Here is a 15,000-nt window from a genome sequence, read left to right as displayed (position 1 = left end):
TGAGAGTGTTGCAGCAGTACTAAAGGTGCAGTAGAGGGTGTGGGAGTATTACTGAGAGTGTTGCGGCAGTACTAAAGGTGCAGTAGAGGGTGTGGGAGTATTACTGAGAGTGTTGCAGCAGTATTAAAGGTGCAGTAGAGGGTGTGGGAGTATTACTGAGAGTGTTGCAGCAGTACTAAAGGTGTAGTAGAGGGTGTGGGAGTATTACTGAGAGTGTTGCAGCAGTATTAAGGGTGCAGTAGAGGGTGTGGGAGTATTACTGAGAGTGTTGCAGCAGTACTAAAGGTGTAGTAGAGGGTGTGGGAGTATTACTGAGAGTGTTGCAGCAGTACTAAAGGTGCAGTAGAGGGTGTGGGAGTATTACTGAGAGTGTTGTGGCAGTATTAAGGGTGCAGTAGAGGGTGTGGGAGTATTACTGAGAGTGTTGCGGCAGTATTAAGGGTGCAGTAGAAGGTGTGGGAGTATTACTGAGAGTGTTGTAGCAGTATTAAGGGTGCAGTAGAGGGTGTGGGAGTATTACTGAGAGTGTTGCAGCAGTACTAAAGGTGCAGTAGAGGGTGTGGGAGTATTACTGAGAGTGTTGCAGCAGTATTAAGGGTGTAGTAGAGGGTGTGGGAGTATTACTGAGAGTGTTGTAGCAGTATTAAGGGTGCAGTAGAGGGTGTGGGAGTATTACTGAGAGTGTTGCAGCAGTACTAAAGGTGCAGTAGAGGGTGTGGGAGTATTACTGAGAGTGTTGTAGCAGTATTAAGGGTGTAGTAGAGGGTGTGGGAGTATTACTGAGAGTGTTGCAGCAGTACTAAAGGTGTAGTAGAGGGTGTGGGAGTATTACTGAGAGTGTTGCAGCAGTATTAAGGGTGCAGTAGAGGGTGTGGGAGTATTACTGAGAGTGTTGTAGCAGTATTAAGGGTGCAGTAGAGGGTGTGGGAGTATTACTGAGAGTGTTGCAGCAGTACTAAAGGTGTAGTAGAGGGTGTGGGAGTATTACTGAGAGTGTTGCAGCAGTATTAAAGGTGTAGTAGAGGGTGTGGGAGTATTACTGAGAGTGTTGCGGCAGTACTAAAGGTGCAGTAGAGGGTGTGGGAGTATTACTGAGAGTGTTGCAGCAGTACTAAAGGTGCAGTAGAGGGTGTGGGAGTATTACTGAGAGTGTTGTAGCAGTACTAAAGGTGCAGTAGAGGGTGTGGGAGTATTACTGAGAGTGTTGCAGCAGTATTAAGGGTGTAGTAGAGGGTGTGGGAGTATTACTGAGAGTGTTGTGGCAGTATTAAGGGTGCAGTAGAGGGTGTGGGAGTATTACTGAGAGTGTTGCAGCAGTACTAAAGGTGCAGTAGAGGGTGTGGGAGTATTACTGAGAGTGTTGCAGCAGTATTAAAGGTGCAGTAGAGGGTGTGGGAGTATTACTGAGAGTGTTGTAGCAGTATTAAGGGTGTAGTAGAGGGTGTGGGAGTATTACTGAGAGTGTTGCAGCAGTACTAAAGGTGCAGTAGAGGGGTGTGGGAGTATTACTGAGAGTGTTGCAGCAGTACTAAAGGTGCAGTAGAGGGTGTGGGAGTATTACTGAGAGTGTTGTAGCAGTATTAAAGGTGCAGTAGAGGGTGTGGGAGTATTACTGAGAGTGTTGTAGCAGTATTAAGGGTGCAGTAGAGGGTGTGGGAGTATTACTGAGAGTGTTGTAGCAGTATTAAGGGTGCAGTAGAGGGTGTGGGAGTATTACTGAGAGTGTTGTAGCAGTATTAAGGGTGCAGTAGAGGGTGTGGGAGTATTACTGAGAGTGTTGCGGCAGTATTAAAGGTGCAGTAGAGGGTGTGGGAGTATTACTGAGAGTGTTGCAGCAGTACTAAGGGTGCAGTAGAGGGTGTGGGAGTATTACTGAGAGTGTTGTGGCAGTATTAAAGGTGCAGTAGAGGGTGTGGGAGTATTACTGAGAGTGTTGTAGCAGTATTAAGGGTGCAGTAGAGGGTGTGGGAGTATTACTGAGAGTGTTGCAGCAGTATTAAAGGTGTAGTAGAGGGTGTGGGAGTATTACTGAGAGTGTTGCAGCAGTATTAAAGGTGCAGTAGAGGGTGTGGGAGTATTACTGAGAGTGTTGCAGCAGTATTAAAGGTGCAGTAGAGGGTGTGGGAGTATTACTGAGAGTGTTGCAGCAGTATTAAAGGTGTAGTAGAGGGTGTGGGAGTATTACTGAGAGTGTTGCAGCAGTATTAAAGGTGTAGTAGAGGGTGTGGGAGTATTACTGAGAGTGTTGTAGCAGTATTAAGGGTGCAGTAGAGGGTGTGGGAGTATTACTGAGAGTGTTGCAGCAGTATTAAAGGTGCAGTAGAGGGTGTGGGAGTATTACTGAGAGTGTTGCAGCAGTATTAAAGGTGTAGTAGAGGGTGTGGGAGTATTACTGAGAGTGTTGCAGCAGTATTAAAGGTGTAGTAGAGGGTGTGGGAGTATTACTGAGAGTGTTGCAGCAGTATTAAAGGTGCAGTAGAGGGTGTGGGAGTATTACTGAGAGTGTTGCAGCAGTATTAAAGGTGTAGTAGAGGGTGTGGGAGTATTACTGAGAGTGTTGTAGCAGTATTAAGGGTGCAGTAGAGGGTGTGGGAGTATTACTGAGAGTGTTGCAGCAGTATTAACACTCTCAGTAATACTCCCACACCCTCTGCTACATCATACTTCATGTACCTTTACGATGTGTCCTGTAGGAGTTTAGGAGTTCATAATTCTAAGGTGAGATCACTGACACTCGACTCGTGGGAACCAGAACTCCTGAAGGTGAGCATCACATGACCTAAAATCTATTCCACATTCATTTAATTGGTAAATACTGGTAAGAAGCCCAGCTCTATTACTTCTGCACAATCTTTTTCTTTTTTTTAGAACTCAAGCTTATATTTTTCCAAAGAGTTGTACTGTCTGGCTTATTTATACTTATGCTAGCTAGGTCGTTTAGCCCAGCTATCTGTCCTGAGTGTTTTTTTTTCCCAGCATGCCTTTTTTTTTATTAAAAAGTTATGTGTGGTTTGCATTGTAGCTGATGTGTGAGCTGGGTAACGAGCTGATTAATCAGATCTATGAGGCTCGGAGAGGAGAGATGGGCTGGAAGAAACCACAGCCTGGAGATCCCAGGTACTCAACACCGCCTTCACCTCCCCCTTATGCACTTCCTCTTGGTTCAGTGCTCTTGAACACCCTGACCACCATAATAGCTGATTGCACTCTGATAAAAAATGTATACATGAGCATAAAATTAGCATGTTAAACAACCACCACATTTGTTTATAAAAAATAAATTGAATATTGAATGTGTGTGGTCCAGGCAGGAAATCGAGGCCTACATCCGGGCGAAGTACGTGGAGAGGAGGTTTGTGCGAAAGCAAGACTCACAGGACCAAAGGTCAAAGGTTATGATGCTGAGTAAATATGACAAGAATCTGAAGGGAAGCGTGGAGTTCCTGCCCCCTCGGCCACCCCCTCCCACCCCTAAAATCCGCCCCGCCTCCAACACCTCCGGTGTGTTTACCTTTCAGCTTCCTCTTTTTTTATTCCTGCTGTCTTTCCCAGTGTGTCCCAAATGCCAGAACATATAGAATTTGTTCTAACCAGATGTTGGTGGTATTCTGATTATTTCATGGTGCACTAATGATGCTTGTATCCTCTGGATGGTGAACAGCGCCCCTCAGTGGGCACGAGGCTCGACGTGACTCGCTCTTCTGCCCTGATGAGCTCGATTCCCTCTTTTCCTACTTTGACACCTCATCAAAGCTCCGGAGCCGTAAGTACTGGGCTCAGGATCTGTTTCAGCGACAGAGGAAAGGAATTTTAATGTATTTCTATCATTCTAGAGCAGGGGTGGGCAAACTTTTTGACTCAAGGGCCACACTGGGTTTTAAAATTTGACAGACGGGCCAGGCCAGTAGCAGATGGGGGGGGGGGGGGGGGGGGGGGGGGGGGGTATATAAATTACATGTGAAACCCATTACCTAAAAAGTAAAGAAAATGTGAATAACTTGCCTTGGTGCTTGACTCCTGAATAGTAGTTTGTCGGAAAAAAATTATTTTGCTGAGCCTGTAAATTGGCTGATAACGTCTGAGCCGCCCTTTCTTGCATTGACTGGTTGCTAGCGTAGTTAGCATGCTTGGTGGAAAAGTGGTGGCTGATATTGTATTCTTTGAAAACTGCAACGGTTTCTTGGCAAATAAGACATACGGCCTTTGATCGGACTTTAGTGAAAAAATATTTAGCTGTCCACTCCTTATTAAAAACTCTGCGCTCACTGTCGACTTTTCTTTTCTTTGGTCCATTCATTGTTAAATTAGGGCTCAATGCAATGGCAAACGTGAAGAATGAATATCTGTGTGTAGAGACGATAGACTCAGCTTAAGCAAAGGTCAGTAGTGTTTGGAGTGCGCCATCTAGTGGAATCAGCTGAAACGCAGGGTATTGCAGGAAAAAGGCGAAATGAATGCGGTCTTTAGGACAATTTTGTAAATACTCGACGGGCCGGATTAAACAGCTCAAAGGGGCCGTATGTGGCCCGCGGGCCGTAGTTTGCCTACCACTGTTCTAGAGAAACCTACAAAGTCAGAGTAGTGGCAGTGAGGGGAACTGGGTTCTGGTGTTTCTGAACACTCCCTCACAGGAAGTAGGATAACCAGTTAGGGTTAGGGTACATAGTCGGCATTAGGGGATACTATTAGCTTTATTTTAGTCGATTACCATTGGAGTAACAAATTGATAGGAAAGCTAACCAATCAGCATTAGGATCTCTGATTAGCATGATGTACATGATGAGAACTACAAAACAGATTAGCATTTATGTAATTGATTAGCATTATGGTGTTGATTAGCATTAGTATGTCAGACTTGCTGCATGCATTTCAATGTATAAGCAGCCACCAACTTTATTAACAAACAAATGTTTTCAAAACAGGAAGTAGTTTAGGCGAAAAAGCGATGATTTGCTAAAAGGAAAGTATTTTGCTATAGTGTTTATTTGTAGTTTGTTTACAGAATTTTAACTACAGATAATTCTTAATTTTAATAATGTGATATCTGTGTGTATGTGTGTGTGTGTGACAGTGAAGAGTGCAGACAGTGGCATTCACACCAGTGCTGACGGAAGCAGAGAGATGCTTAACTCTTCATCCAACACCAGCCTGAGTGAACCAGGTATGACCTCTGACCTATGACCCTGACTCAACATTACGGCCTCATAGTGTTCAGTTAGCATTTAAATCTAAACAACGGTCCGGGTGTGTTTCAGATCTGCAGGATATCGAGCCTCCACGCGAGTCCCCGCCCATTCTGCCCCGTGTGACGGAGTGTTCCCCCAGCCTGCTGCTGTACTGGGCCTCATGTGCCTCCAGTTTAGCCGATATGGTGGAGGCGCTAGCGCTCGGCGCAGATGTTAACTGGGCCAACGCAGAGGATCAGAGCCGTACACCACTGATGCAGGCAGTACAGGGGGTGAGCGCAAATCCACTTCCTGTTTAAAGAATATTTACCAGCTATAGATATCAGTATTTCAGCTGTCTCAGTTTTCAATGTTGTGTGTGTGTGTGTGTGTGTTTTTCAGGGTTCGTTACTCCCCTGTGAGTTCCTGCTGCAAAACTCAGCTAATGTGGATCAGCAGGATGCTCGAGGAAGAGGAGCACTGCACCATGCTGCCATGCTGGGACACACTGGGTATACACACACACACACACACACTGCACCACCCTGCTGTTAATTAGTCACACTGTACTAACCTTCCTAATATTAGTATAACTTTGTGAACATTGTGGTTTGTGTTAGCTTTGTAACAGTAGGCTAGCACATTAACATTAGGTACAGGGTTAGCAACCTTAAACTAGAGTTAGTCTACTCATGTCTTGTCTCTTTTCCTGTTCTTCCTTTAGACAGGTTTGTTTGTTCCTGAAGCGTGGAGCTTGTCAGAGCGTCTCGGATATGGACGGCAGGAGTCCATTATCCATCGCCATGGATACCACCAATGCTGACATCGTCACCCTGTACACAAAGCACACACACACACAACTCAATTTTAGGGGGGCCTCTCACTTAGTCTGGCAAGCCACCCAGAAATTTACTTGCAATAAACTTCTATATCACATCCTCTCATCCAAAATCCATCTTATAACCCATAGCTCATGCTCCTATAACCCATCCTCCTATAGCCCATCCTCCTATAGCCCATCCTCCTATAGCCCATCCTCCCCTAACCCATCCTCCTATAACCCATCCTCCTATAACCCATCCTCCTATAACCCATGCTCCTATAGACCATCCTCCCCTAACCCATCCTCCTATAGCCCATCCTCCTATAACCCATCCTCCTATAGCCCATCCTCCTATAACCCATCCTCCTATAGCCGATCCTCCCCTAACCCATCCTCCTATAGCCCATCCTCCTATAACCCATCCTCCTATAGCCCATCCTCCTATAACCCATCCTCCTATAGCCCATGCTCCTATAACCCATGCTCCTATAACCCATCCTCCTATAGACCATCCTCCCCTAACCCATCCTCCTATAGCCCATCCTCCTATAACCCATCCTCCTAAACCCATCCTCCTATAGCCCATCCTCCTATAGCCCATCCTCCTATAGCCCATCCTCCTATAACCCATCCTCCTATAGCCCATCCTCCTATAGCCCATCCTCCTATAACCCATCCTCCTATAACCCATCCTCCTATAGACCATCCTCCCCTAACCCATCCTCCTATAGCCCATCCTCCTATAACCCATCCTCCTATAGCCCATCCTCCTATAGCCCATCCTCCTATAACCCATCCTCCTATAGCCCATCCTCCTATAGCCCATCCTCCTATAACCCATCCTCCTAAACCCATCCTCCTATAACCCATCCTCCTATAGACCATCCTCCCATAACCCATCCTCCTATAGACCATCCTCCCCTAACCCATCCTCCTATAGCCCATCCTCCTATAACCCATCCTCCTATAGCCCATCCTCCTATAGCCCATCCTCCCCTAACCCATCCTCCTATAGCCCATCCTCCTATAACCCATCCTCCTATAGCCCATCCTCCTATAACCCATCCTCCTATAGCCCATCCTCCTATAGCCCATCCTCCTATAACCCATCCTCCTAAACCCATCCTCCTATAACCCATCCTCCTATAGCCCATCCTCCTATAGCCCATCCTCCTATAACCCATCCTCCTATAGCCCATCCTCCTATAACCCATCCTCCCCTAACCCATCCTCCTATAGCCCATCCTCCTATAACCCATCCTCCTATAGCCCATCCTCCTATAGCCCATCCTCCTATAACCCATCCTCCTATAGCCCATCCTCCTATAACCCATCCTCCTATAGCCCATCCTCCTATAGCCCATCCTCCTATAACCCATCCTCCTAAACCCATCCTCCTATAACCCATCCTCCTATAGCCCATCCTCCTATAACCCATCCTCCTATAACCCATCCTCCTATAGCCCATCCTCCTATAACCCATCCTCCTAAACCCATCCTCCTATAGCCCATCCTCCTATAGCCCATCCTCCTATAACCCATCCTCCTATAACCCATCCTCCTATAGCCCATCCTCCTATAACCCATCCTCCTATAGACCATCCTCCTATAACCCATCCTCCCCTAACCCATGCTCCTATAGCCCATCCTCCTATAGCCCATCCTCCTATAACCCATCCTCCTATAGACCATCCTCCCATAACCTTTAGTCCTCCTATAGCCCATCCTATGGTCCATCTTTTAACCCATCCTATAGGCCATCCTGTAGGTTTTTATAATTTGGGACATCATTAACAGCTAACCAAATGTCTGTCGTTCAGTGGTCTGCTGGAAGTACCTCACTGCAACATCTGGAATTAAGCAGATCCAAAAGTGTTCCACATAATGTCATGATTTTCCTCTGAACATGTTTTGGAGATGATGAAAGATCATGATCTACATTCTCTCTCTGTGTGTCTCTCAGGCTGCGCATGGCAAAGGTGAACGAGGAGATGAGGGAGTCACTGGATCAGCCAACTCAATACTTTCAGTCTCACAGTCACTCAGAGCAGTACAGGAAGTGCATCCAGGAGTTCATCGCCCAGCAGCTGGACGAGTGTTAACACACAACTGTACACCGTAGATGATAACCAACACAACTGGAAGGGTGCTAACACACGACTAAACACCATAAATAATAACCAACACAGCTGGAAGGGTGCTAACACATGACTAAACACCATAAATAATAACCAACACAGCTGGATATGTGCTAACACACGACTAAACACCATAAATAATAACCAACACAGCTGGAAGGGTGCTAACACACGACTAAACACCATAAATAATAACCAACACAGCTGGATGGGTGCTAATATGCCACTAAACACCACAGATAATAACCAACACAGCTCAATTAACACCTGAACACTACAGCTGGATCTTAAAGACTTCAGTATTACAGAATGTACCAGACTATATGACAGTGTGTAAGTCTGTGTAATATTTGCATTAGCCTGTTAGTGTGTTTACGTTAGTGCATCACTGCCATAACACTACTGTTGACGCTGATATAATAAAACTCCCGTAATACTGAAAATTGGCATTAATTTGACAACAGAATGTATACGACAATGTGACATTTGTTAGACAGAATATTTTAATTTGTGACTTATAGTACGGAAGATACAGTCATGTATCCTGCTGTTGTGCACATTTTCAATATGGCTACAATCCAGTACTATTTATAATGTACGCTCATCCACTTTCCCTTAGTTCTCTCAAATCAGGTGCCGTTTCATTGCCGCGTAACGAAGTGAAGGGGCCGGAGCCACCAGACGTCTCTGTGGTTTGAAAGTTTTAAGTACAATTTAAGAGAGAACCGTTTAGGATGGCCACAGGGGGGCGCTGGCACACAGAAATTAATTTATTACCTGCCCTTCAGTGGTATTAATTTACACACAGTATCTTTTCCTGAAGTGCTTTTCAGGCTCCGCCCACAAATATACCAATGCTTTTGAAAACATACGTCTCTGTGTTCACATGGAAACTACGTTTTTGGTGACTGAAAATGATTGTTTTTTGAAATGGTGGAGAAATTGTACAATTTTCACAGTTTTAATGTGGACAGGAAAAAACGTATGTTAGGGAAAAACGTTGCAGTGTGAACCTGTGTGTGTCTGTTGCGTGTGTTACGCACGTGCTAGGACTGGGTTAATCACAGCACCTGATCAGGTTGTTACTCTGTGCTCTGTAGTGTCTTATTTGATAACGTGTTTGTGGTTTCATTTCTCTTTCAGCCACGTTAGTGTTTTTTCCCTAAAGCTCAATATGCGGGTCTTAAGATTACTCTCGAGGCATTTTATGACGTACTCTCTCTGTGCTGATGTGCTCATGGGAATGTTTTCAAATAGTTTTTGTGTTGTTGTGCGAATGGAGAGAAATGGAGAGATTTCAAAAATGCTGTTTGTTTTGAACATGGATGAGTAAAAACTATCTTTTCAAAAATATCCTTATACATGTGGGCAGGGCTTCAGACTGCAGGTGATAAATTAATTGCTTTCCATTGACTCCACCCACTATTTTATAGTTTTATGTCAAAATGGCCCAAATTACATATTTATTAGGGACAATACAAAACTAGACGTGTTATTTTGCTTATGTGATGTACACACTACTGTACTTGTGTTGTAAGTGTACGCTCATGTATCATAAGAGTCACGTGATGTGTTTTCCTTAAAGGTGCTTGTTTGAGACCAAACACACAATACGCACAACACACACTCTATAAAAACTCAGCTTGTGTTTGTTGTATAATATCAGACATAATATCAGGATTATGAACCTGATTTTCTACATCCTGTAAATCTCCTGACCTTATTATGGTTTACGATATCATCACGATATTGTACATTTTATAAATTATAAATTGACGTTACCTCTGTGGAAAACTCCAGAATGTCATTTTAAAGCCATTAACTCTATTCTGGTATTGAGTATTGTGATGTATTGTATAACTGATTATCAGCACATCCTTAATTATAAACTACTGAGTCTTCCTTAATTATTCTTGCCTTTGACTGTAACAAACACACTGTGCGCACACACACACACACACACACACACACACACACACACTGTGGACATACAGTATCTCTTTTATTTAAAAATATAATTTTTTTTTTTTTTATGTTTAAGGTCTGACATTGAAATCCCAAAAATGAGGCTTAAGAATGTGAAGCTAGTTCGAGCTCGATGCTGATTGGTCAGCTGGTTGACGAGGGTGTGATGTAATGTGCAGCTAGTTCGAGCTCGATGCTGATTGGTCAGCTGGTTGACGAGGGTGTGATGTAATGTGCAGCTAGTTCGAGCTCGATGCTGATTGGTCAGCTGGTTGACGAGGGTGTGATGTAATGTGCAGCTAGTTCGAGCTCGATGCTGATTGGTCAGCTGGTTGACGAGGGTGTGATGTAATGTGCAGCTAGCTCGAGCTTGATGCTGATTGGTCAGCTGGTTGACGAGGGTGTGATGTAATGTGTTATATGTAATGAAGTCTTTTATATTTCTGTAAATAATCAGATATCTGTGCACAATTTCAAGGACATCGTGTCTCACAGGCTTCTGTAGTTAATCTTCTATATGCTGCATGACATTTTAGAACAATAACACACACTGTGTGTATTATAACATGCTGAAGGCCTGAAACACACTTGACTCTCTCTCTCTCTCTCACACACACACACACACACACACACAGAAACACGGTCCTAAAATGTGTCACCTGAAGATTTTATAAAAATATGAACGTATTCTGAACTTTGGTACCTCTCTCTCTCTCTCTCTCTCTCTCTCTCTCTGTCTCTTTCTCTCTCTCTCTCTCTTTCTCTCCTCCGTGATTAAATTCCAGCTGACAGTTGATGATGATATCGCAGTGGGCTTTACAGCAGCCAACCAATTAGCAGCTTCACTCCAACTCTTTGGGCAGTGAGAGAGAATTTTTTTAGAATTTCTCTCTTCTTACTTTCTTTTTTTCTGTCTTTTCATCCTCATTCCTTTTGTTTTTCTTTTTTTTATTTATTCCTTAATTTCCTTCTACTCTCTTATTGCTTCCTTTTTCTCTTTATTTTTCAATCTCAGTCAGCTCTTTGTGAACGAAATGTTATATTTAGAAAACACACATCTAATCAGTAATTACGTTATTAAACACTAGATTAAGATTATAGTGACTGATGAATCCTGCGGCGCCCCCTTCAGGACGGGGGGTTTATTTCCTTCACAGTCACAGGACGGAGAGGCGCTCATGTAGAATTTAACACTGTTGTTTAGGTGTGTTCCAGGCCTGACTGTGTATAATCACTCCTGAGTGCTGATAAAGCTGAATTTCTGAAAACTCGGGTTCTGAAGGCACATCTGTTTAAACACCATTTTATATATGTCATTTGTTTAAAATATTTCACTGCTAACCGTAAAAGAGTGGAAGAAAAATGTAAAGATTTAAATTACATGCTGTTGTTTGTTATTGAATGTACAGTGAACTTTACAGCTTCAATATCCCACAATGCACCAGTGCTCTGTACATGTCACTGTAATAACAGCTTATTTAAATATCGTGACTGTATTTCTGTGAGTAGTTTTAGTGAGTAAGCCCCGCCCCCATGCTCCATAAGGCTGATCAGACTTCACTCTTTCATAGACTATAGACTCCGCCCCTTGTGTGTGCTGAGGTATGACACATTGGCAGATTTTTAAAGCTAACTGTTAACTGCCTCTGACTAAAAATGTCTGAAGTATAAAATATCCCTCTAGACTCTTAACCATCCAAGAAGAACCACTAGGGGTGTAATGATACACAGTGACGTGATGCATCGCGATGCAAAACTGTGACGATGTGGATCATGGAAATGTGCAAAATCAGCATTCTGTTAATTATGGATGTAATGCAGTTGCACTATTTGAACACCAGGGGTCCCAATCTGCACAATTCATAGATAAAATAACCAATTAATTCATAGTTAAAATATACAGCGAGCACACTGGTCACGTGATTGCGTTTGTGGAGAGCCTGCGGCATTACTGGGAATCATCTGCACTTGTGAAGTGATCAATAGCTATGGATTGCAAGGAGTGAAACAAAGCTTATACATTATAAGGTTACAGGACCATGTTATAACGGTTAAAAAGAGCTTTTCAGTAGCTTTCAAACAACACCATCTCCACGCCACTGCAATATGTAGATCCCGAGAAAGAGACCAAGGAAACCGGGCATTTTAGCCGACTTTGGAGCTCTGTTTCTGCTACAGAGCTCATTATGTTTCAGTCAAAGTCCCTAGCTCAGACACTTAGATTATTCACTCAAAATTTTTGGAAGAATTTATAAATTAATTTTTAAGATCTGGTGAACCTGTAGTACATTTTGTTTACAATATTAAAGCTCTGTTCATAGCAATCTTTTGATTTATTTAGTTTTATACAGATAAAAATGCACATTGTTTATTATGTAGAAATAAAAAGTTTTTTAGTCATAATTTTTCTTCATTCAAACTTTCTGTGAATCCTGTGAACTTTTAATTGTACAAGTAGAAAGACTTTAGGAGACCAAGAACCCTTAACCAGGGTAGAACCAATTTAGTTAGCTAGGAACTCCTAACTATACAAGGAGAACTACTTAAGGAAGCTAAGAACCCTAGATGGAAATCTAACCCCCCCAAATATAACCAACAAGCTTAGAACCCTTTATTATCCTAGTAGAATGATTTTAGGAAACCAGAACCCACAACCATCCAAGTACAACTACTTTATGAACCTAGTATCCTTAACTGTCCAAGCAGAACCTCTTTGGGAAACTAAGAACACTTCAGCATCCAAGGAACCTTTGAGAACCCTTTTTTTTTTTTTTTTTTAACAGTGTACTAGTTCCTTTATTATTTTTTTTCAGAATGATCACCTGCCAGTTTGTTGAGTTTACAGGGTTATTGCACTTAGAGACAGTTTGTGGTGTTTGGGGGTGGAGCCTTTTTAATGGTAAAGTTCTAGATCCTAACTAGACCCGGGTTCTGGAGTTTTGGGTGAAGTGTATATTAAAGCTGCAAGTCACTGTTTATGTAAAACTCTGAAACATTCTCTCAGTGTTAGATTATTCTGTATTATTAGAGGTATTTAATCACATTAACATCATTTCCTGTATTTAACTGTGAATATGTGTGAAAGAAGAACCGGCTCAGAAGAACATGTTACATTTCAAAAGGTTCTGAGAAGGTTCTGGATAATTATTTTAGTATTTAGTAATGTTTATGAGAACCTGGAGTGGAGCAGTGTTGTATTAAAGGGATCTCAGCTGCCTTTGTGTTCTAATAATCCTCCACACTGAGTGTGTAAGGGCTGACGGTTTGATCTGGAGTGAAGTTATTGGGACGGAACCGAGCTGTAGAGTTAGTGCACTGGAGAACCGTGAAGAAGCGTTCTCCTCCTGGTTCTGATCCAGCTGAAACTCCACAACCTGTGCCTTTTTTTACTTTTTCTCCTGTTTTTTTTTTTTTTTTTTTTTAATCTGCACTTTAATAAACATCCTGAGTTGTTAGCAGACCAGCTGTGTCCTGTTTTTATTTTATTTTTTATTTAGTGTGTATTTCTGGGTCTAAACTGGGCCGTACATGGGTTCTCCAGAAAAGGAATATTAACCAGTAAACATGAATATTTCACAAAATAGACAGCTTACAGCTTATGGTGGTGCTTTGTTTATGTTTAGAGACATTTAAAGTAATGAGTTTAACAGCCTGCTTTCTTCTGGTTGGGTTTTATTAATTTTTTTTTGTTTTATTTTTTTATTTTTATTTTTTTAACTTAAAATGTAAACTTAAAAAATTATCCGCTTTAAAATACACATTCTGCTGGAGACTAATTCAATAAGCAATATAAACAAAACTAATAAACAAATAAATATATTTCTAAATAAACAGACCATTACAGACAGGAAGATTGAACTGGACGCGCGTCGTACTTTTTGTCCTCGTTGCCGTGCCGTAGCTCTGTGTGACGTCAGAAGCATCATGGCGGCGAGAGCAGGGAAGCAGCAGAACCGTGTGGGGAGGAAAAGCGGCTCCGGGGAGCAGGATGAGGAGGAGCAGCCGCTCCAGGCCGTGCTGATCGCCGACAGCTTCAACCGGAGATTCTTCCCCATCACTAAAGACCAGCCGAGGGTGAGTTTATAACCGCCTCATCACCGCGCTATGCTAGCTGTGTTCCACCCGGCCATTCCCTTCTGCATTACTGTACAGGCCCCGCCTCCTGGACCAGCCGACCAATCAGAGCGAGCAGCTAGCCAGCAGTCTGTTTTTAAATGTCTGATGTAACACCTGTAAATACAGAGACATCAGAGAGCTGGTATAGGTGGTAGTCATGGGACTGATCTCCCCCTCTGTTCAGGAATGGTTTATTCCAATTTCACACAAACAGCCTTCACGCTGTAGTAGTCAGTCCCACTGCAGGGGGGGGAGCGGAGCGGAAAACACACTGCCTTACGATTCTTTACCTGCAGTAACACACACTCGCACTGTAACACTCGCACAGTAACACACACACACTAACACTCGCACTGTAACACTCGCACAGTAACACACACACACTGTAACACTCGCACTGTAACACTCGCACAGTAACACACACACACACACACACTAACACTCGCACTGTAACACACACACACACACACTGTAACACTCACACACTAACACTCGCACTGTAACACACACACTGTAACACACACACACACTAACACTCGCACTGTAACACACACACTGTAACACACACACACACTAACACTCGCACTGTAACACTCGCACTGTAACACACACACTGTAACACACACACACACTAACACTCGCACTGTAACACACACACTCACACTGTAACACACACACTCGCACTGTAACACTCACACTGTAACACACACACACTAACACTCGCACTGTAACACACACACTGTAACACACACACACACACTAACACTCGCACTGTAACACACACACTCGCACT

The 15,000-nt window shown here is 43.2% G+C and overlaps 2 protein-coding genes across 2 annotated transcripts in view; both read left to right on the top strand.

Annotated features, from left to right (window-relative positions):
- The window catches only part of acap2a (ArfGAP with coiled-coil, ankyrin repeat and PH domains 2a), a 24,239-nt gene extending 10,688 nt beyond the window's left edge, over positions 1–13,551 (top strand). The window contains exons 16-24 of the mRNA XM_053233155.1: positions 2,694–2,763; positions 3,023–3,117; positions 3,308–3,501; positions 3,662–3,763; positions 5,072–5,161; positions 5,256–5,458; positions 5,568–5,677; positions 5,890–6,000; positions 7,952–13,551. Of these exons, the coding sequence (XP_053089130.1) occupies positions 2,694–2,763; positions 3,023–3,117; positions 3,308–3,501; positions 3,662–3,763; positions 5,072–5,161; positions 5,256–5,458; positions 5,568–5,677; positions 5,890–6,000; positions 7,952–8,090 (1,114 nt within the window). The 3' untranslated portion in view covers positions 8,091–13,551. The remainder of the gene's footprint in view (positions 1–2,693; positions 2,764–3,022; positions 3,118–3,307; positions 3,502–3,661; positions 3,764–5,071; positions 5,162–5,255; positions 5,459–5,567; positions 5,678–5,889; positions 6,001–7,951) is intronic.
- A 443-nt stretch (positions 13,552–13,994) lies between these two features.
- Positions 13,995–15,000, top strand: part of eif2b5 (eukaryotic translation initiation factor 2B, subunit 5 epsilon) — a 24,690-nt gene continuing 23,684 nt past the window's right edge. Inside the window, exon 1 of the mRNA XM_053233156.1 lies at positions 13,995–14,165. Coding sequence (XP_053089131.1) covers positions 14,016–14,165 — 150 coding nt within the window. The 5' untranslated portion in view covers positions 13,995–14,015. The remainder of the gene's footprint in view (positions 14,166–15,000) is intronic.

Source organism: Pangasianodon hypophthalmus, chromosome 4 (genome assembly GCF_027358585.1).
Source record: "Pangasianodon hypophthalmus isolate fPanHyp1 chromosome 4, fPanHyp1.pri, whole genome shotgun sequence".
NCBI lineage: Eukaryota > Metazoa > Chordata > Actinopteri > Siluriformes > Pangasiidae > Pangasianodon > Pangasianodon hypophthalmus.
Note: the sequence above shows the minus strand (reverse complement) of the source record. Positions and strands in the feature narration are given on the sequence as shown.